This window comes from Topomyia yanbarensis, chromosome 1 (assembly GCF_030247195.1).
Source record: "Topomyia yanbarensis strain Yona2022 chromosome 1, ASM3024719v1, whole genome shotgun sequence".
Classification (NCBI taxonomy): domain Eukaryota; kingdom Metazoa; phylum Arthropoda; class Insecta; order Diptera; family Culicidae; genus Topomyia; species Topomyia yanbarensis.
Genome location: NC_080670.1, coordinates 2,665,737 through 2,688,572, shown reverse-complemented (window position 1 = coordinate 2,688,572; position 22,836 = coordinate 2,665,737). Strand labels below are relative to the sequence as shown.

General features: G+C 41.1%; 2 protein-coding genes across 3 annotated transcripts in view; both read right to left on the bottom strand.

The window, feature by feature from the left end:
• LOC131676605 (probable maleylacetoacetate isomerase 2) overlaps positions 1-22,836 on the bottom strand; it is a 57,471-nt gene that overhangs the window by 7,863 nt on the left and 26,772 nt on the right. The gene's annotated exons all lie outside the window — the stretch shown is intronic.
• LOC131676602 (uncharacterized) lies at positions 10,267-11,225 on the bottom strand. Its single transcript, XM_058955748.1, has 2 exons — positions 11,109-11,225; positions 10,267-11,041 (listed from the first exon to the last, which is right to left on the bottom strand). Exons 1-2 carry the CDS (start codon positions 11,154-11,156, stop codon positions 10,346-10,348), a joined length of 744 nt encoding a protein of 247 aa, XP_058811731.1. The 5' UTR covers positions 11,157-11,225; the 3' UTR covers positions 10,267-10,345.

Here is a 22,836-nt window from a genome sequence, read left to right as displayed (position 1 = left end):
ATTTGTACCCCAAACAAACTTTAAGCAAGCACTGTTAAATTGGTCAAATGAAACAAATAGGTTGTACCTGCCTTCACGGAAGTTTAATAATCAAATTGGTTTATGATAAAGATTGCTTGAAATTAAAATAAACTGTAACGGAAAAATAAGGATTTGAGCTCATAAATTTGGTGGTACTTTGGAGTCATTATGGCGGCCCAAATTTAAAAAGGGCGCATTATTTTTTTTAAAGCAAATAGTTTAGGCCATATTTATTTTCTAGAGACTGGCTTTGTTCCATCAGACCTAAACCTAGCTTCACATCCGCCAGATTTCGTTGTTCATGACACTCATATGGTAATGGGATAATAGCACCACTATCAAATCAGTGGTACATATACGAAACAAGCACTTTCTGTCAGATTGTTCCCGGGCTGAGCTGTTGCGTGATACGGATTCCTTCATGAAAATACATGCATTTCCACGAACTTAACGAATTGATCGCAAAATTTGTTGTGTGTTCTGTTGAAGCCATTAACGGATTTTTAAAAGTTTGGAGTCGTTCCGAGAGCTCCATTGGAGATGTCGAAGCATCTCTATTGGCGCGCTTACCGTATAATCTGAAGCATAAAATAACTTAGATACTGAATCATAGATCGTCCTAACGCTAATGATGGGACATCAAGAACACGTCAGAAAATGATTGATACCCTTCGATACAGGTTTGACCGTTCCAACCAGTAACGTGGGTGACGTCATGTAAACTGTCGAATACGAATTGCCAATTGCCATAGCTTAACTTAATACAGGTAATAAATTATACGAAACTGCCTTGTAGGAATGGTTTCTGATAAAAAATCAAAATTTTTAGTTAAGTACGACGGGCAAGGTTGTTGGAAACTGTGACCATTAAGCTTTCTGTTTCGCCATGAGTTAGCCGCCGATTTAACTTAATTTCCGGTTAAGATATCAACGATTTATAAGTTTCCCACAACGTTACAAATTTGACGTTCAATAATAGTAATTATAAATGCGGATTCTACTCGGCAGTGATTTGTTTTGCCATATGCAGATATAACTCAATGCGTATGGTGCTACTTCAGATTCGAGTGATTCTACTATTCTTAGATGAGTAAAGGGTCCAGCTCGGGTGCCTAGAATTAAAAATCTTTGGTTGATTCTCCGTATTAGCAAGTTGGATTCGGAACAGGTTTCTCAAATATTAAATTTTCGGGTTCGGGTCGGGTTCGGGTTATCAAATTTTAAAATTCTCGAGTCGGGTTCGGATTTTTCAAAATTTTCATTCTCGGGCTCGGGTCGGGTTCGGGTTTTTAAATTTTCATGCGCTCGGGTTCGGGTTCGAAAAAATTGAAACCCGACCATCTCTAGTTCTCACCGGATAATGAACAAAGCTGTACCTGCATGAAACAGAAATTGGAGGGGATAAGTGAGAAGGCAGGGGACTTCCGTTTCATTATCGAACCATATAGCCTTCACTAGAATAAGGTATGCCATTACATTCCGTGGGATTCCAAGGAATGTTTGCTGATGTTTTGATGAGGCAAGGTTTCCAAATTTCTGGTTCGCGGCAGTTTGCTGGGAAGTTTTGAGAACCAAGTCGATAGCAGAGAAAATGCAGCTGTATTTTTGCAGTATCGAGCACAGTTCTCTGGAATTTCTGGCGAAAAAGGGTTATAAACTGAGTTATGGTTTCCAAAAAGTCACGGCGAAAGTTTGCGAACCTAAAACGGTTTAAGCCGAGTTTGAATAACAGTATCTCTTCGGAGGTATTGTCGTTCTGTTTTCTCAATATCCCCTCGGGGGTGTTGATATATTCGCTCATCGAAAAGTTTCTTTATTTCCTTGGAAGTGAAGAATACTTCCGTATTTACTATGTTCTTTGTATCGTTATTTTCCTTATCTCTAACCTCACCATTTTCCCAATCCTTCCCATCAGGGAAATGGTGAAAAGACAAATCATGGCAAGGCACACATCACCGATCAACATAGGGAACGTGCCATTTGAACCGGTTGCTGCAGATTCCTGGTTGCATAGTTTTAAATGCTCTCTTTCATGAACACATGGACGATAGGCCTACTATGGAAGCTAAAGATGTATGATAAACTGCTTGTCGTGAAAACGAGCGTCAATTTCTAGCTCTGGTCTGCTCCGGCCACAGTTGCAGATTGCCTGCCAGATCAACAACTTACAGGAAAAGTTATCCGCAAAAGCAAATTCGTATTCCTTGAGAACCTCTCAGTGACCCCAGGCAACATAAAACTTCTGTCTGGTTGGTGTTTGAAATCCAATTTACACCCCATCTTGTAAATAGAATAGTATCCCTAGTTTTAAAACATCTGTGAAATTTCTCATAAATATTTGTTCCCCCTTTTGTGTACCAAACTATATTGTTAGTTTTAAGATAACTGTAAAATATTTTTTTTGCCCCCTCTCTTGTATATAGAATCTTATTTCTAGTCTTAAGATAGCTGTAAATTTTTTCTCTTTTATAAAAAAATATCACCATTGTAATCTCCTAGTTTTAAGATATCCAAAATGTAAAAACAAAAGAATTTGGCACCGCCAAGCTAACGCATTTGTGCCTATCAAATAAACGAAATAAATAAAAAAAAAATCAATTTACACACGTTTCATCGGAGAGGTGATTTAAGTGCCTGGGTTTTGGTCATCAGGCAACAAACTGTAAAGGTCCGGACAGATCTGCTCTGTGCTGAAAATGTGGGGAGATGGGACACATTTTTAGACTGCACAAAGTATCCGAAGTGCATGCTCCCCACAAAAGAGGGCGGGAAGGTCCACATGACGGGAGGCTTCTTATGCCCAGAGTACAAGAAGGTGAAGAAAGGCCAATGTAGCTGGAGACAGTCGAACTTAATCTCAATCATTGTGACATTGTACAGCAACTGTTGTGGCAGTTGCCAACAGAAACAAAGTGCGACGCTGCAATTATTGTAGAGCCGTATCGCGTACCTGCCGATTACGGAAACCCTTTGAGTAACACTCCCCGTATCGTGATGGCCAAGATCAAAGGTCCAACGACGCCAGCTGAAACCTACGCTGACAAACTGATGGTGGAAATGTTGCTGATAATCCGGTCTCCAACGACGAGCTCCCATTCCGGACACTATATCCAACATGGCACTGAAGACCCCGATCCAGGCGTTTCCGGACATGTTCAGAATAGTTCTACAGAAATGCCGGAATGAAGGCTACTTCCAGGATAGACGGAAGATTCAGAAGCTGTTGTTTCTACCAAAACCAGAGATGTCACCAAGAGATCCAACATTGTATCGGCCTATATGCCTGCTGGATACTCTTGGAAAACTTCTGAAAAGGCTTATCCTCAAACAAGCTGATAAACTATGCTGTATGTGAAAACGGACTATCGCAGAGAGAGTTCAGATATCGGAAAGGGATCTTGACGGTGGACGCCATCCACACAGTGATCGCGAGAAAGTATCGAACCAAAGGACAAGGGGTAATCACTACTGCTAAGTGCTGAATGCCTTCAACAGTACCAATTGGGTGGTTAGAGACGTAGACGTGCAGGCTATCCGGACTATCTGTGCAAGGTTCTGAAAAGTTACATTCTGGTCTATGAGACGGGCAGAGATCTATTAGGGGTCACAGTGGAGTACCTTAGGGCTCCATACTCGGCCCAACGCTCTGGAATATAACATACAACGGATTGTTAACACTGGAACTACCCATCGTTGGCTTTGCTGAGAACGTTGTTCTGATGATAAGTGTTGAGACCCTCGAGGAAGTGGAGATGTTGACGGCAGAGACAATAGGCAATGTGGAAACCTGGATGGCTGACGTCAAGTTGCAGTTGGCTGAGGTCAGTAGCCGTAAAAATATCCAGCGTTCCATGATCAGCGTCGGGGGACACTCAATTCCATCGACACGTGCGCAGGAGTACCTAGGTGTTCGACAGACGGTTGAATTACAACAGCCATGTTGACTGTGTATGTGAGAAGGCTGTGACGCCAGCTAACGCATTGAAAAAGATCATTCTGAATATTGGAAGAGCAGGATGCAACACGAGACGTCTCTTGTCTCATCCTCAATACTGAGGTATGGCATACCGACCTGGGCTGCAGCGCCGAACTCAAAGCGGAATCGGACGAAGTTGACAAGCACGTTTTGGCTAATGACTGTTCGTGTCTTGAGAGCGTACATAACGATATCGTCTGAGGCAGTATGCGTAATCACCGGGATGATTCCCATCTGCATATCTATGACTGAGGACGTGGAGTACTACCAGGAAGGAGACAGGCCTGAGTGGAATTGTTGGCCAAGTGACAGCAAGAATTAAAAAACGCGAAGAAAGGAAGGAGGATCCACCAACTTATCCCAAATGTGTGGGCGTGGTTCAATAGAAGGCATGGAGAGGTGAACTTCCATTTGACGCAGTTTTTGTTCGGGCACGTATGCTTCCGGAAGTAGCTGCAGCGGTTCGGACATGCATCGTCACTCCTTTGCCCAGAATGTGATAACGTGCAAGAGACACCGGGACAAGTGGTCTTTGAATGCCCTAGGGTCGAAGAAATTTGATGGGGCATGTCTGGCCTAACCGTCGACAACATCGTTGAAGAGATGTGCCAAGATGAGCATACCTGAGATGCTGTCAACAGAAAGTGACGAAGGGACCAATAAAGTAGCGCCATCGGATAAAAAGCTGCCGTAAAACAACAAATCGCGCCCGAGAGAAATTCTGCCGTTGGAAAACTCTCCGCCGTAGTAAATTAAGTCCACCGCCGGGGAGCAGTTATGTAGCACGAAGCAGATATCGGTACCGAGAGGAATTCCGCCACTGGGGAACTTTCAATCGGACCAAGGAAGTTTCACCACCGGAAAATATCCGAGTAGATCTCGATAAGCCTGATAAATAAATGGCCCAAAGAATGGGGTAGCGGTTTCGGGAGAAATTTTTCCGTCGGGGAACTCTCAGTCGGGGTACGGTGAGTTCACCGCCGGCGACCATTCGACTTCTGAAATAGAAATGTATGTCGAGGGCTACTTTTTAAGTGACAGCATTTTCAGCCCCTTTAGTTTAACACATGCCATATAAGTCTTAGTTGAAGCTGTGGAACCCACCCTTCTGGTTTGCTTCCTGAAGCATCCGTTTGTTGTTGTCAACGCTGACTGGTACTGAGTGATGTCTCGGTAGTAAGCGCAAAGGCTAATGTTTGCTGATGAGAAATATTGAACCGAAACCATCTTTTGGGATCAGACCCAAACGCCTATGCAAAAATTACCAAACCGGAATATTTTTGGACAAGACCATTTTTGCCTTTCTCAATAGAAAGGTATTGCAATTGCTCTGAAAACCGACTTTTTAACGGAGGCCCGGAGGGCCGAGTGACATATACCATTCGATTCAGTTCGTCGAGTTCGGCAAATGTCTGTGTGTGTATGTATGTGTGTGTGTATGTATGTGTGTATGTGCGTCTGTGTGTGTGTGTGCGCGAACACAATCTCACTCACTTTTCTCAGAGATGGATGAACCGATTTTTACAAACTTAGTCCCAAATGAAAGGTGCAACGTTCCCATAGGCTGCTATTGAATTTCTAATGGATCCGACTTCCGGTTCCGGAATTACAGGGTGATGAGTACGATCACGCAGAAAATGTCGATTTTAAGAAATTCTGCAATGAATGTATAATGGTGAAAATTTTTCCAAAATGTGACCACAACTGCTTCGATTTGTAGTACTAGGTCATTAACAGCCATTCAAAGTCTCTTTGGTCACATTGGCCACCATCATCGGTTCCGGAAGCCCCGGCGGAAGTATCCAAATTCAGACTAACAGTCACATCGGTTTCTCGGAGATGGCTAGACCGAATTAACCAAACTTAGTATCAAATGAAAGATGTTGCGTCCCCGTAAATGGCTATTAAATTTTATCCCCAACCGACTTCCGGTTCCGGAGCTACGGGTTGTGGCGTGCGATCACATAGCAAATTGTGATTCAAATCGATACTCCGATGGAAGCAAAAAAGGTAAAAATTTCGCTAAAATGTCCTCAAATAACTTAACTTTGCAGTTCTAGGTCACCGACAGCCAAACAAACTTTCGTTGACTACATTGACCACCATAGACGGTTCCGGAAGTGCCCGGGAAAAGCGGTCATCTTTCAAAATTTACGAACTCACATCAGTTTCCCTGAAATGATTGGGCCGATTTTCACAAACTTAGTCCCAAATGATAGCTATAATATCCCCATAGATGTCTATAAAATTTCGTACGGATCGCTTATATGGTTCCGGAAATATAGAGTAAATCGTCCGGTCACATATGAAATTCCCATATAAGCCGGAACTCACAAATTTTTTCAAAGGGGGACCCCATGAAATTTCAGAAATCGAATTCGTATTTTTGATGCCAAACATCTTTAAAATGCATGAAACGTCGAGATTTTATGTTATCTCGAAAAAAAAATTTGTTTTATAAAAATCGACTTTTTGGGACTTTGCCGATTTCGCACCTTTTTGCCTTTCTCATATAAAGAAAGGCTATACAATCACTGTAAAAATCGACATTTTAATCGAGGCCCGGAGGGCCGAGTGTCATACACCATTCGATTCAGTTCGTCGAGATCGGCAAATGTCTGTGTGTGTATGTATGTGTGTGTATGTGTGTCTGTATGTGTGTGTGTGCCATTTAAACTCACACAATTTTCTCAGAGATGGCTGAACCAATTTTCGCAAACTTAGTTTCATCTGAAAGGTATAACGCTCCCATAAGCTGCTATTGAATTTTTAGTTGATCCGACTACCGGTTCCGGAGTTACGGGTTGAAGAGTGCGGTCACACAGCAAATTCCAATTTAAATTGGTACCACCATGATGTTCAAATGATGTAAAACATATTAAAATTGATGTAACATTACTCTAGTTTGCGGGTCTGGATCACTAATGATCAATCAAAGCAGCTTTGACCACATTGGCCACCTATGACGGTTCATGACGCCCCCGGGGAACCCGCCAAGTTCCTAAGCTAATATCACACCCATTCCCCAACGAATTCTCTACCGATTTTTACAAACTTGATTTCAAATGAAAGATACAGTAATGCCATTGACTGCTGCTGAATTTCATTCGGTTCTGACTCTTGCTTTCGGAGTTACAGGGGTGTTAGTAAGGATACACTGGAATTTCCCATATAAATCGGTACAATCGTAATACCTCAGAGACCAAAAACTATTGAAATGGTCACCAAATTACTTCTAATCGCAGATCTAGATCACTGATTGCCAATCAAACGTTCTTTGAATATATTGTCCACTATCGACGATTCCGGTAGTCCGGAATTCCGGGCATATTCCACAATTAAAGTCACATCGGTTCTTCGGTGATGACTGAACCGATTTTCTCAAACCAAATCTCAAATGGAAGGCAAAATATGCAGTTGAGTATTGCGTCGACGCCCCTCCCCCCCGCCTTGCCCTTAAACCTCCCTCCTTCATCACTCCCCTCCTCTTGGACCACCCTCACGCCCGCATTTCCTTCATCCACCCCGTATACCGAAATAAGATGAAGGATTTCTGACGCATCCTCCACTGTTCAAACCCATTCCACCAACCTTTCCAAATTAAAATCACATGAAGATTGTAACGATATTATTTAACCCACCCGCCGAGCATTACGTGCAACGTCAGAACTATACTCTCCACGTGCCACCTGGCGGCACATAGCAAACCTGTCACGAAGCTATCAGAGACACCATCACCCACTCGAGCTAAGTTTTATGGTACAAATTCGGGGATGATTGCTACGAATCGAGCAGCCTACTGAAACATTCTGCGTAAGTAAGTTCATCGAAAATCGACGCACGCGGTCGCTCACGCCTGCCGCCCGTCAACGTCACCAACCAGTTCCAGTTACCGCCGTCACCGTCACCAACCAGTTCCTGTTCCCGCCGTCAACGTCACCAATCAGTTCCCGTTACCGCTGTTCACCAACTGCAGGTCAGATCGATACTAGGCTAATTAGTTAGCATAAGCGTAGGAGTAAAAGCATGACCAATATTTGTCCCGGGACCTAGAACAAATGGAGGAAAACACCTGAAAATACACTATGTTATCATGATGTGAAACGCTACTCCTCTCTAGTTAAAAGGGTCACCGGCAATCTCTCCCTAAGGCGAACGCGTAGATTTTAATTCAGTTTACCCGTGTTTATTTGAACCCGCGATTAGCTTACCTTTTCGATCTCTTACTCGGATTTAGTCTTCTGCTCTTTTTTGCGTTCGGGAAAGTCGAATGAGACATTGTGTTTGAGCCACTTTCATTTACCCGCCCGTGGTTAGAGTCTCTGGCCGGACTACCGTCTTGCGTCGGCAGCCTTCCTTACGGAAGTGGCGCTGAAGTTGCCGACGTTGTGTGCACAAACAAACCGTTACAAGATAACATTGAACTCATGCTGATTAAGCTAATTAAATATTATTCTTTTGCCTTTCTCATATAGAAAGGTTATGCAATTGCTCCAAAAACCGACTTTCTAACCGAGGCCCGGAGGGCCGAGTCTCATATAACATTCGACTCAATTCGCCGAGATCGCAAAATATCTGTGTGTATGTATGTGTGTATGTATGTATGTATGTATGTATGTATGTATGTATGTATGTGCGGATTTGTTAACAAAATGTACACATCGGTTTCTCGGAGATGGCTCAACCGATTTTCACAAACTAAGATTCAAATGAAAGGTATAATATTCCCATTGAATTTCATTTTCAACCGACATCTTGTTCCGGATTACGAGTTGAAGAGTATGGTTACGAAACAAAATTTGTTGATTTGTCCACATCGGTTTCTCGGAATTTTCTGAGCCGATTTTGACAAACTTAATTTTAAATGAAATGTTCATCAGCTGCTGTTGAATTTTGTCTGGATCCGAGTTCTGGTTCCTGAATTACAGGGTGATACGTACGATCACGCAGCTAATCCCGATTCTAACGAATTCTGCGATGAATGCAAAAAGGTGAATTTTTTTCCAAAATGTAAACACAACTGTTGAATTTGTAGATCTAGGTCCCCAACAGTCATTCAAAGTCTCTTTGGCCACACTGGCCACCATCGACGGATCCTGAAGTATCCAAATTCAGAATAACGGTTATATTGGTTTCTCGAAAATGGCTAGACCGATTTGATCAACTTAGTTTGGAGTTTGGAGTTTTAGTTTGGAGAAATGAGAAAGGCACAATTGCACCTCTAGGTGGATTAAAACAGGTTTTTCAGTTCAATATTACCGTGGCTGTTTTTTCTTTTTCAAAATTTTAGAACTCGAATAATGATTTATTTTCCTGTATATAGTTGTCATGTGATGTATAATAATAAAATGTAATATATGCATTTAAAAGTTTTCAATGAATATAAACAACGCACACATTCTCGTGATTCATGATTGAGAAAGGCACAATTGCACCGCTAGGTGGATTAAAATAGGTTTTTTGTGCTTTAGGACACATTACCTAACTCAACGTGTGATCGGAACAGTAAGTCTATGCGTTCCCAAAATATTTTCATTTGCGAATTTAGATACTCAATGGACTCCAGTTTCCACAATTTTCAACCGATTGCAACCAACGAACCCACCTATAAATAATCGGAAATTTATTCAAGTGTAATAGGACAAATATATATTGGTCCAGTCAGATAAACAGTTGTAGATACAAGTTCCTTTTAGCCTGTCAGAGGAACCTTCAATTCATTTTCACTAATTATCTATTGCATATTTTGTGTCTGCGGTATCACTAAACTTTGTTCAACAAAACAAAAAAATAACTTTGGGGTATAACTGAGATCGCATATTGTTTGTCAAAAAATGATAAAAATTATGTAAACTCTGGGTTCGTTTCAAGTACATCAGGAACGATAATTATGAACATTCGAAGATTGTTTGTATTATCAATCATAAAAATAGCTATCGAGTGGGATTCAAATTTACGAGAGATTAAAACCAAATCAAGTAAGTGGCTTTTTATGGTGTCTCGTTCTTAAGATATGCACTTTAAAGTGAGTAAAAAACAGTTTTTACATATAATTTCAAAACAATTTTGAAGGTATTTTCGAAAAAGTTTTAGTCCATAATACAGCGTATCTTCTGATGAAATATTCCTCCTTTATGTAATTATGGAGAAATAGCTCATCAAAGAGAATAGCAGGAGACTTGGTTTCATCAGAACCTCAAACCTATGTGATCAAGGACTACAGGAGCTCTGAAACTGATAACGATACTATTAATAAAAAGGTACGAGGCTCTCGAAACATACATCGTTTACTTCCATATACACATTCTAACCAACAAGCGAGCGATATTCGTCTTCCTTTCCTAACCTCTAAACTTTGAGCGGTGCCGCACAGGTACTGATCTTACTGCGAATTTGCTCATCGAACAATAGCAGCTGCTGCGGCAACTTATCCAGACAGTCCAAGTTCTGCGCCACCAGAATCGGCCGATTGTGCTCCATGGCATCGATTTCGAATTGAAGGATCTGCTTCACCTGGGTATTCCACAGATAATCCATCTCGCCAAAGGTACGGCGCAAATAATCGGCATGGTCAGCTGATGCCACAACCGAGTTGTAGTTAGTGTAGGACCATAGAACGATTTCCGTTTGTGCGGTGGCCAACCGTTGAAGAAGTATCAGTACTTCCAGGAAGGAAGATGCTAGCTCATCTTTGGCATCGTTGCTTCCTGCGGCACATACACTCATACCGGAGGCCAGTGCACGTTGTTCATCGCGGATCTGGGATACCAGATCGAGCAGGCAGTCCTCATCTCCTCCCATAAGCAGCTTTTCGGCGATCAGCGTCCGAGTTTCGTCAAAGCCATAATCGATTGTGTTGCGTGTGTTTCCCAAGTCGATCAGCATGTCTTCGTTCATGTGACGGTACGTGGCAAAAAGTGCCGTACGGGCGAATTGTAGCATCTGCTCTTTCTCCTGTGAGAGTTCCTCGAAGCGAACTCGGAACTCTTCGGTAACTTCGACTACATCGGCAATGGATTTTTTCGACGGGGCTGCGTTGACAACCTACGATAACGAAAAAATAGGTTCACTATAGGAACACCTGCACATTTGAAAGCTAATAATAACCTACCATCGAAGCAGTTGCGAGGAGGAAGACGAATTTCATGATAGCTGCCATCTTGCACGTTAACTAGACTCGAAGTAAATAGCGGAGCACTGAGAACGGAGATTGCTACTTATATTGATCCATTACCCGCTATTGGCGCCGGGTGAGTTTAGATTAGATTAGCGCCGCCGATGGGAGATTGTGACTCGCGGTTTTGTGACCGTGATGGTTGCGGAAACTGTCCAGGTGTTCAGGCTATGAACCGGAAAGGAATTGCAAATCGTTATCAAATCGAGTTAAGATTTGATTGAGACACTAGATAGCGACAGGTGTTTGAGTGATCCATCGCAACATAAAATTTACTTTGATAAAGATCGAGTTGGCTAGTCGCCAGCAGATGGCAGTTAATGTCTGAAAAGCTTCCAGTTCGATTTGATTAGATATTGGGTAATGGGGTAATAAAATGGGATATCTAATCGTTGGAGCTACTTGATAACTAATCATTAAATTTGAAAAGTGTGAGATAAGACTACAGTGGAACCCACTCAAATTATAAAGTCATAATACAGTTATCTAGTAGATAACAGTAAAAATTAAAGTAAGCAGCAGCCAGTCTGGTGACTTCCGTTGTGGTCCGAGCCGACCTGGTTCCAGCGTTTGTTCGGTATCAGGAATTGTTCGGAAACTACAACGATGTGAAGGCGAGGAAATTATGCAGATCAGGACTGTTCAGTTTCGTCGCATCAATTCCGTCGCTTTGAACTAGATGAAATATGCTGAATCCCGTCCTCGGGGAATTGCCTCGAATTAGTGCACAAAATGTTGAAAATGTACAGTAAGTATGCGGTATTCGTCATGGAGGATTGCGCCCGTATGGCTTTACCCTAAAGTTAAACCCGTTAATGAATGATAACTTTTTTCGGTATTGGAGCTTGCGTACAAACTTGGATGCAATGGTTATTGTAGTATGCATGTATGCAAAATTGAGTCTTCTGGAACAAAAATGTGATAGTATGTCTTTCAATAGAGGAGTTTGCTAGTCACCAACAGATGGCAGTTACCGTCCGATAAGCTTCCAGATCGATTCAGTTAGAAGAATGGGTAATAAAACGGGGTATCTAATCGCCGGAGTGCTACTTTATAACAAACCATTGAATTTGCAAAATAAAAGATAAGACTACAGTGCAAACTTAGTCGATTGATGCAGTCATAATAGAGTCATCTAGTAGATAACAGTAAAATGAAAGCAAGCGTAGCAGTAGCCAGCTTGGTGGCTTTCGGTGTCACCCTAGTCGGGGCGGTACCAGCCTTCGTACAGTATCAGGAATGGTTCGGGAACTACAGCGATGTGGGCGAGGAGCTGATGCAGATCAAACGAGCGTACAATTCCAACAAAACGCTCCATTTCAACAAACTGCTGCTGCCGATCCTTGCCAATGGGACTGTCGAGTTGCGGCGCGTTAACGCTGAGGCCTGGGACGAAATCGAGAAGGCCGAAACCGAGGACGAGGAATGTCTGGAAATTGTGCATGAGCTGTTCAAAGTTTACAGTCAGTTTGCAGTTTTTGACATGCAGGACTGCGTTCGGGAGGCTACCCTGCACTTGAACGTGTTGACGAAGGAAGACTTTTTTCGGTACGCAAACTTTGTGAATCGGGAACTTAGTAGAATCACGCATCATGTACTGGAAGCCCTCGCGACGTACAACAAGATTCTGGAGATGGATAAGGTGAATGAACTGCTGGAGCAGTACTACTACGATTTCAACTGGATGTACAATTCGTACCAGGACGTTCTGAACGAAGAGTTGGTCCGATTCCGGCAGGATCATCCGATCATATTGGAACTGGCAGAGTGTGTCTATAAAACGGTTTACTGGCACGAGAGCGATATGTTTTACGTGGTGAGCTATCTGGAGTATTACTGCGATACGAAGAGAGTGGCAACCGAATGATCCAGTTCTCTGACGATATCATGCTGAACGACGTTTGTTAGGACGTTTGTAGCAGGTTGAGTCGTTAATTTGTCAAATAAATCGCACCATAATCCTATATATCAGTCTATAATAATAAACCATTTCAATGTTGAGAAGATAGGAGTGAGAATAAATTCTCGCAAAATGTGCAATGGAAGAAATGTATCAAAACGTGACTTTGAGAGGTACAGTTTACCAAAAAGATTTTTTCAAAACAATAAAATGTTCATGATCCCCGGAATATAGGTATTAAGATCAACAAAAGTAATCAGTGGCCTCCTGGATGTTTAAAGATTCGGTAACTACACAGAGAGGCTTCTAGAATTAGGATGAATAAAGTATTAAATTAATATGAGGCTCTAGGACGTCCAAGAACTTTCTGGAGTACAGCTCTGAAGATCAACATACCTTACTAATGATCCTTAGATAAGTTATGTTTGTGGGCCCCACAAAATTGAGTTCAATTAATTATTAACGCTTGAAGCCATCATCATCATCAACATCATCGTGGCCGAACAATCCAGGTGCTCCGAATTATGTATTTTAGATTTATATTCTTTAGATTACTCGATCGTGAGACGCCATTCTCCAATTTACTTGAACTCCCACCAGACACGAATCTTGCTCGATTGCACACATATACTAAGTGCGGGGCTACCCCGAAGTCAACGACCTCTTCTAGGTTATCTGCTGAGTATATCTTTAGATGGTCTCTCTTCCAGCACTAGTGCTACATGTTCAGCTCTCTGTAGTCGGCGGTGTTTTATTGGCCTCTCGATGTCAAAATGTTTGAATACTGGGTAAAGCTCGTGGTTCATTCATCAGCGCCATTTTCCATTTTCGACTGTGCCGCCGATAATTCACCGAACAATGTTTCACTGAAGATCCACATAAGCAAAATTATTATTACATGCAGTGCATATTCACAGAAGCTCATGGAACTAAAATAAGTGAACTGAATAACAACTAAAAACTAACTAACTAAAATAAGTGAACTTGGAAGCTTATGGATGCCACAGATACTAAACGTGCCGCATCGAACTAAGACGAGCGAAGTATTGTAAAGTAGTGCTAGTCAGCAACTGCAAAGCGGCAAAACGAGCCCGGAGGCGTAACAATAACATCGAAACGTGCACTGAAACAGCTCGGTGTGATGATCCGCGATCAGTTAAACTTCAATAAGCATGTCAATCAATCCTGCAAGAAAACAGCGAAGATGATCCACGTGACTTCCGGAAGGTTAAGCATACGGAAGTCACCTTTATCCAGAATCATCATATCAGAAACTTATGAATACTTCAACGATTTTTCATAGTCTTTCTTTTGTCTGAGAACCTATTTTGGGATTTTCATATTCCATTATCCACTTGTTTCGGGATAATGTTCTCTAAGATTATTTTGTTGGCTGGATTTAATTGTTAAGTCTCGTGGAGCCGTCTTCCAACCTGATTCGCCCTGATTAACGAATAGCTCCAGGGAAAAGCAGGACTCGTTTGACAGGTCTTACACAGCATGAGCGAATTGGTGTCCCTAATAGATAGTCGTAGAAAGCTTGATCTTTTATGTTGTCCTACTAAAGCTGTAGAGTTCGATTCTCGGGAGGGTCCTCTGTTAGATTCGCTCACTAAACTTGCAGAAGCGGCGGAAAATGTTACCCACTAAAACATTACTTGAGGCCAATTACAGAGAGCCATTATTTTGATTGTGATTGTGCGGTTTACATGTGTGGGCATAGGGACTTCACGATCGCGTGGGAACGAGCGTTTATAGGTTAGCGCTTGGAACCGTGTTGCTAAGATTATAAGTGCTACAGCGTTCACTAAATCATCGGAGAGTTTTGCTTTTACAAAATCTTGGGCGTAGATATGCGCGGATAATCAAGATTGCAGGTTCGTATTTGTGTATCAACGCGAACGGCTCGAGTGTTTGTATGTTGACTGTTTCGGACGTGTGGACGTCCATATGTCGCGTGTACTAGCATGTTACTTTTCGTGTATAAAATCGATTTTATAACCGTATTGCCTTTCGTACATTCGCGTTTGTTTTTGATTGATCGCGCGGACTACGATGCTAGAATGTTAGAAAAGAGTGAGTTTCCCCAAATCACTGGAGTTCCCGGTCATGTCACCATGGAATGTGTTGTCTAGTGAATACGAGCGTCATCTTGCACGAACTAGGCTGTTAGCCGCGAGGATGACCTATTCATGATCGCACGTACACGGGCGTTTGTAGATTTACACTAGAGACCGCGTTTATATGTTTAAAGGTATTAGAAAGGTTCAGTTAATCAACGGGGATGTTTTCATGTTTGCGAGATCGTGGGCGTATATGTGCGTGGATGACCGCTCTTCAGGGGCGTTTTTATGTCTGCGAGATCACAGGTGTTGGCTTGTGTGGATGATTGTAGTGTGTAATGATGTGTGTATTTGTGGCCAATGTTGTATTATTGCCCAGATCTTGAACGTTTGTATGTTAACGAGTTTCAACTCGTGGCCGTGTGTGTTCCCGAGCAAAGTCGAACATAAAAATTACAACAAGTATAAATCATATTTCGATAATAGCATCAAATTGAAATCTTAGTTTTTTAGATTTTTCAAATATGACCTCAAATTTTGATTTCATTTTGCTATCCTTACCTACTCTACGTTTTTCAGAAGAAGTATTTTTGTTTATATTTGTTTGGTAAAGCATAAAGTTAAGTTTTCAATTTATTATAAGACTGCTAGGGTAGCGTGTATGTAACTTCACGTATTTAATTTCTTTTTTTTGTTTTTTTTTAGTTCGATAATAGATATTTTAACCTAAAGGTCATTCGCCTCTTTTATCGGTTTAGAAGAATCTCTAACCCTATGTGGGGGGTAGTTTCAGATCTAGCAAGAAGTGAGTTTCCCCATGTCACTAGAGTAGCTGGTCATTGCGCCTTGAGTCTTCTCATGTATATCAGTCTATTTTTTTGAGACGAGACTGAAGGCTTCCGAATGCGAAAGCTTCACGTGGAACGGGCGTTGGTATAATCGCATTTGAGACTGCGTTTATGAATTCATGAGTGCTAATATTGGCTTGATCACTGGAGTGTTTATGTATGCGAGATCTTGGGCGTAGTTGTATGTGCATGATAGATTCCTTGTTCGCATACGTGACCAGATTTGAATTATTGCGAAGGGCACAACAGATTTTAGGTTCGTTTTGAGAAAGTGATCTCTCCGTTCTCACTGGACTTTCCCAGTTATGGCGCCCTGAAATATATATATATATATATATATATATATATATATATATATATATATATATATATATATATATATATATATATATATATATATATATATATATATATATATATATATGTATATATATATATATATATATATATATATATATATATATATATATATATATATATATATATATATATATATATATATATATATATATATATATATATATATATATATATATATATATATATATATATATATATATATATATATATATATATATATATATATATATATATATATATATATATATATATATATATATATATATATATATATATATATATATATATATATATATATATATGTGTGTGTGTGTGTGTATATATATAAGTTCCGTATATTAGAGTGGGTGCTCTCGAACGAGTACCATTTATGGTTTCGTGAGAGTGGGCGTTTCTATATTGGCGCTTGAGACCGCCTTTATAAATTCATAATCGTTAACACGCTAACTTAATCCTTGGGAAGATATCATGATTGCGAGATCATAGACCGGATTTGAATTATCGTGAAAGACTCGAGCATTTCTATGTTATAGTGAGTTTGCATAACCTATAACGTCAGACGAATTTCGCGCCAACTCGAACAAATGTTGGCAGTACCCTCTCAGATTTTAATGAAACTTTCTGTACATGAGAACTTTGTGACAAAAAGCCACTTTGCATAATTTGTTTATTTTTCAGAAATGATCTGGACTGTCTTTTGAAAAGGGTCAAAGTGCTGGGCAAAGATAAATAATCCGAAATGTAGTCATAATAATTCACGTCCGGAAGTCGCCATCTTGGATTTCAACATGGCGTCAGACATAAATTTCTGGCACCTACTCGTCAAGACCATTCCGGAAATATCCTGTCAGTCTAGATTCTAGACTGTGAACTCTGCACTCTTCATGCTAGATTCTGGACACCGGGTTCTGGCCTCGATATTCTGTGTTATGGACTCTGAACTATGGTCTCTGGGGTCTTGATTCTAAACTCTGGAATCAAAACTCTAGACTCTGAAGTCTGAACTCTGGAATCTGCACTCGGGACTCTGGATTCTGGACTCTTGGCTCTGCCCTCGGGACTCTGGGTTCTGGTCTCTGGACTATGTACACTGAACTTTAGATTTTGGACTCTTCACTCTCATCGCTGGATGATGGATACTTATCGCAAGCCTCGAATTTCTCAGAGTCCAAAGTGCATACACTTTGGACTCTGAACCATGACTATGGTATCTGGGGTCTTGATCCTTCACTCTGAAATCTGAACTCTAGACTCTGGACACTAAACCTTAGGCTCTGCACTTGGGTCTCTGGATTCTGGACCGTGGGCTCTCTCTTCGGGACTCTGGGCTCTGAACTCGGGACACTGGGCTCAGTATTGTGGGTTGAGGTCTCTGAACTCTGAGCTCTGGTCTCAGGATTCTCATCTCTGGACTCTGAACGCTTGATTCTGGACTTTGAACTCTGGATGCTGAACTCTTCACGCTGTGTTCTGGACTCTGGACTCTCGCCTCTGGCATCTGAACTCTGCACTTTGGACTCCGAACTCTGCACTCGGAACTCTGGATTCTGGACTCTGAGCTCTGTCTTCGAAGCTCTGGGTTCTGATCGCTGCGCTACGGACTCTGGACTCTGCATTCTCGGCAATGAGCTCTGGATTTTGGACTCTAGACTCGCCTCAGTATTTTGGGTTAATAACTCGCGACTCTGGATTCTAGTGTCTCTCCTCTGGCATCTGGACTTTGGGCTATGGAATCTGGAGTCTGGGTTCTCTTCTCGGGATTCTGGGTTCTGGTTTCAGGGCTATGGACCCTGAATAAAAATACACAGAAAAAAAAATTCACAAGGAACAGGGAAAAGTTTTTTTCGAATAACTTTTTGCCTTTCTCATATAAAGAAAGGCTATGCAATCACTGTAAAAATCGACTTTTTAACGGAGGCCCGGAGGGTCATACACCATTCGATTCAGTTCGTCGAGATCGGCAAATGTCTGTGTGTGTATGTGTGTGTGTATGTGTGTGTGTCATTTAAACTCACACAATTTTCTCAGAGATGGCTGAACCGATTTTCGCAAACTTAGTTTCATCTGAAAGGTATAACGCTCCCATAAGCTGCTATTGCATTTTTAGTTGATCCGACTTCCGGTTCCGGAGTTACGGGTTGAAGAGTGCGGTCACACAGCAAATTCCCATATAAACTGGTACCACCATGATGTTCAAATGATGTAAAACATATTAAAATTGATGTAACATTACTCTAGTTTGCGGGTCTGGATCACTAATGATCAATAAAAGCAGCTTTGACCACATTGGCCACCTATGACAGTTCATGACGCCCCCGGGGAACCCGCCAAGTTCCTAAGCTAATATCACACCCATTCCCCAACGAATTCTCTACCGATTTTTACAAACTTGATTTCAAATGAAAGATACAGTAATACCATTGACCGCTGCTGAATTTCATTCGGTTCTGACTTTTGCTTCCGGAGTTACAGGGGTGTTAGTAAGCATACACTGGAATTTCCCATATAAATCGGTACAATCGTAATACCTCAGAGGCTAAAAACTATTGAATGGGTCACCAATTTACTTCTAATCGCAGATCTAGATCACTGATTGCCAAGCAAACATTCTTTGAATATATTGTCCACTATCGACGATTCCGGAAGTCCGGAGTTCCGGGCATATTCCACAATTAAAGTCACATCGGTTCTTCTGTGATGACTGAAACGATTTTCTTAAACCAAGTCTCAAATGGAAGGTAAGTCTCATATAACATTCGACTCAGTTTGCCGAGATCGCAAAGTATCCGTATGTATGTATGTGTGTATGTATGTATGTATGTATGTATGTATGTATGTATGTATGTATGTGTGTATGTGCGGATTTGTTAACAAAATGTCCACATCGGTTTTTCGGAGATGGCTGAACCGATTTTTACAAACTAAGATTCAAATGAAAGGTATAATATTCCCATAGGTTGCTATTGAATTTCATTTTCAACCGACATCTTGTTCCGGATTACGAGTTGAAGAGTATGGTTACAAAACAAAATTTATTGATTTGTCCACATCGGTTTCTCGGAATTTTCTGAACTGATTTTGACAAACTTGATTTTAAATGAAAGGTCCATCAGCTGCTGTTGAATTTTGTGTGGATCCGAGCGCTGGTTCCTGAATTACAGGGTGATACGTACGATCATGCAGCAAATCCCGATTCTAATGAATTCTGCGATGAATGTAAAAAGGGTAATTTTTTTCCAAAATGTAAACACAACTGTTGAATTTGTAGATCTAGGTCACTAACAGTCATTCAAAGTCTCATTGCCCACACTGGGCACCATCGACGGATCCGGAAGCATCCAAATTCAGAATAACGGTTATATTGGTTTCTCGAAAATGGCAAGACCGATTTGATCAACTTAGTCTCAAATGAAAGGTGATGCGTCCCCGGAAACTGATATTAAATTCCATCTCCATCCAACATCCGGCTCCGGAGTTACGGGTTGTGGAGTGCGATCACATAGAAAACTCCGATTCAAACCGATACCGCGATGAATGCAAAGAGGTGCTCTTATATATACTTACCAAGTGTAATAAGAATGAAAGACATTTCCATAATGTTATATTGTACGAACCAGCTATTAAATCATAGTTTGTATAAATGAGAAAGGCACAATTGCACCTCTAGGTGGATTAAAACAGGTTTTTTTTCTTGAAAGTGCCCAATTTGAATTATTGACGGTAGGTAAGGAAGGTAATTACATATCTTGGAACAAAATTTCAGCCAAATCAAATATGGGTTTTTTTATAAATCGACTTTAAATTTTTAAGATCGATTTTTTGCATTGTAGGATTTGATGAACAATTTTTTCAATATTTTTATTCAAAAATTTTACAAATTTTGTTAAAATCACTTCTACAACATTTGTGTAGGATTTGTCATTTTTAGACTAGCCAATTGAAAAAAAATGGTAAAAAAAGTTCGACCCTTTTCAAAAGACAGTCTAGATCATTTGTGGAAAAATAAAGTATGCAAAATGGCTTTTTGTTTTCATGTACAGAAAGTTTCCTTAAAATCTGAGAGAGTGCTGCCAACTCTGAATACGACTTAGCGCGAAATTCGTCGTAAGCACAGTTCCTGAATGGTGGATTGATTATAATGGCAGGTTCCCCGCGTTCACCACCTCGAATAAATCGAATCGACGAACAAATCTCCTAGGATAACATAAGTGGACTTGGTACAATCGATTCATATTTATATATTCCAAACAAAACTACGTTCTCTCATCACGAATCAGAGACAAATTGGCTCAAACGGCACGTTTTTTGCATTATTCGAAGATTTGTGTCTTAAAGCTTATTTATTCTAGACGACTTACGATGTCATAATAATACAGCCATAAATTCAATGCGAAAATGAAATGCCACGATGACGTCGTCTGGATAAGATTAGACGAGTCTGCTGAATTCGTACTTTTACTGAGTTACCAATCAACAACCTTCATATCAAACGTATCAAAAAATTAAAATCTATCATTTATTGCACTTCAACTACCGCTCTACATTTACACTTTATTCCAGTCGTTGCAATAGTATTCTATATCTTCAATCATCCAATCCATGAAGAGATGATGCCAATCGACTGCATACCGGTACCACTCGGCCATTTCTGCGCGAATCTCCTCCTTGAACGGCTCGACCGCTTCCAACTCGTCCCGCAGTACCACTTGATAACCCTGCCATAGATGCTGATAATAGTCTAGCTCATCCTGCAGCTCGTACAGCGTATCGTCCGGATTGGATATGAACTGGTTCCGACCCAGGGTCTGTACCGTCTGGTAGACGGACCTACTATTCTCCCGCTGCATGAAACTAACTCTCGAGTTGAACCGTTCCTTCCAATCTCTCTCCAGGTACTCTAGCATATCTTCAGCACAGTACATTATGTCCAGCGCACCGATGTAGACGTAGTAATCGAACTGATCTCGCAGAGGAATCAAGCACTCTTCATTGGTATCTTCGTGGTTTTCGATCGTATCCCAGGTCTCGTTAGTGATCCGACGCATCTCCACCGTCAGGTTTCCAATTTCCGTCAGAATCAACCGAACTACATCTCCTCGAATCTGGGTGTTTTCCGCGCGGTATTCCTGCAACTGGGGTTCCACGGATTTACTGTGTTCTGCGAATCGTTCCTGGAACTCGGGAAATGGTGAAACGGCAATGGTTCCCCCGACCAAGGCAAGTAAAAAGGCGAAACGTAACATTTTCTCGATCAAACACGCCACTTCGTTGCCGATGCAGACTGCACACTGAAGCGGTTACTACACGAAACTTGCCTCGAGGGCTAGCCTTGATTTGAATAAGTGGTATGCCAATCGATAACGTCTCGTCGGTAGAGACGGATAATCTTAACGTAATTTGATGGACGGATTTCCCCTACAATCATGCGATGCTCGGATTGGCATTTTATTGGGCTCATATTTACGGTCGACAGCAAGTTGATCTACTATCGGGTTATAGTAGGCGTTTTCTTCGTATCTTCATAGGGGCACACGGTAATCAGTACTAACTTAGCCGGGTTGATAATGTTGTAAATACTACCAAATAATCTTTATTCCATGGGCATTATCAGAGCGTCGAGAAAGCGGTAGTAGTGTACTATCTCTGTTCGAAAATGTTAGGTGTAAGGTATAGTACGGCGAATTTCAAAGATGTTAAAGTAATAATATTCATTCTAGTCAACCATGCTAAGTTTCGACTTTGTTAGCAATCACTATGAATAAATTCAGAAATTCATACTATTCAGTTTCACTATATATGTAATGTCGCACTGATAGAATTGAAAAGTTACAGCTTAGGCGAACAATTCAGGATATTAATGATATTCTTTTTTGATTTTGACAATGTTAGGGTCTAGACCCAAAAGTATTATGAAGATGACGCAATCAAAGCACGGATGCTTCATCTGTCTCTGAATACACACGGTAATACTATTCACCAAGTCATGTATCAATAAGAGGAAGTTCTCTCTAATAGAGATAATAAATACAGGAACTTCATCTCAGGCATCGGTAACAGTGTTTGAGTGGTCAGAATGCGGCTGAAGCATCCTATTCCTTCCTTCGGGACCCTGCGACCTGGTTTTACATATGATCAGGCCATGTTATGTATTTATGACATTCAATATCCCATGTGCCAAAAAAAAGCTCCTTTTAAAAATGAATGAAATGCTCGCACTATTTAATTAATTAATTGTTGTCAGGGAATTATAAATGACCTATGATTTCATCCAGCAAATTTGAAGGCACAATTTACCATTCGACCAAACGACAGTCGAACAAACTGTCTTTCCTCTCCCTCGATTACGCCATCTATTGACTAGCACATTTCACAGTGCTGCAAAGCAATTCAGCAAAGTGCTTCTCTTGAAATTCTTCTCGCCAGAATCGTTCAACATGGTAGCTTCCGTATCTGCTCTGAGCTTGCCCGTTGCGAGATTAAAATCCGTACTCATT

Bases quoted from the DNA above. Each gene is read 5' to 3' on its own strand.
- LOC131676602 (XM_058955748.1), bottom strand. From the start codon at position 11,156: ATGGCAGCTATCATGAAATTCGTCTTCCTCCTCGCAACTGCTTCGATG. The intron at 11,042-11,108 runs GTAGGTTATTAT...TCGTTATCGTAG, and splicing joins TCCTCGCAACTGCTTCGATG to GTTGTCAACGCAGCCCCGTC.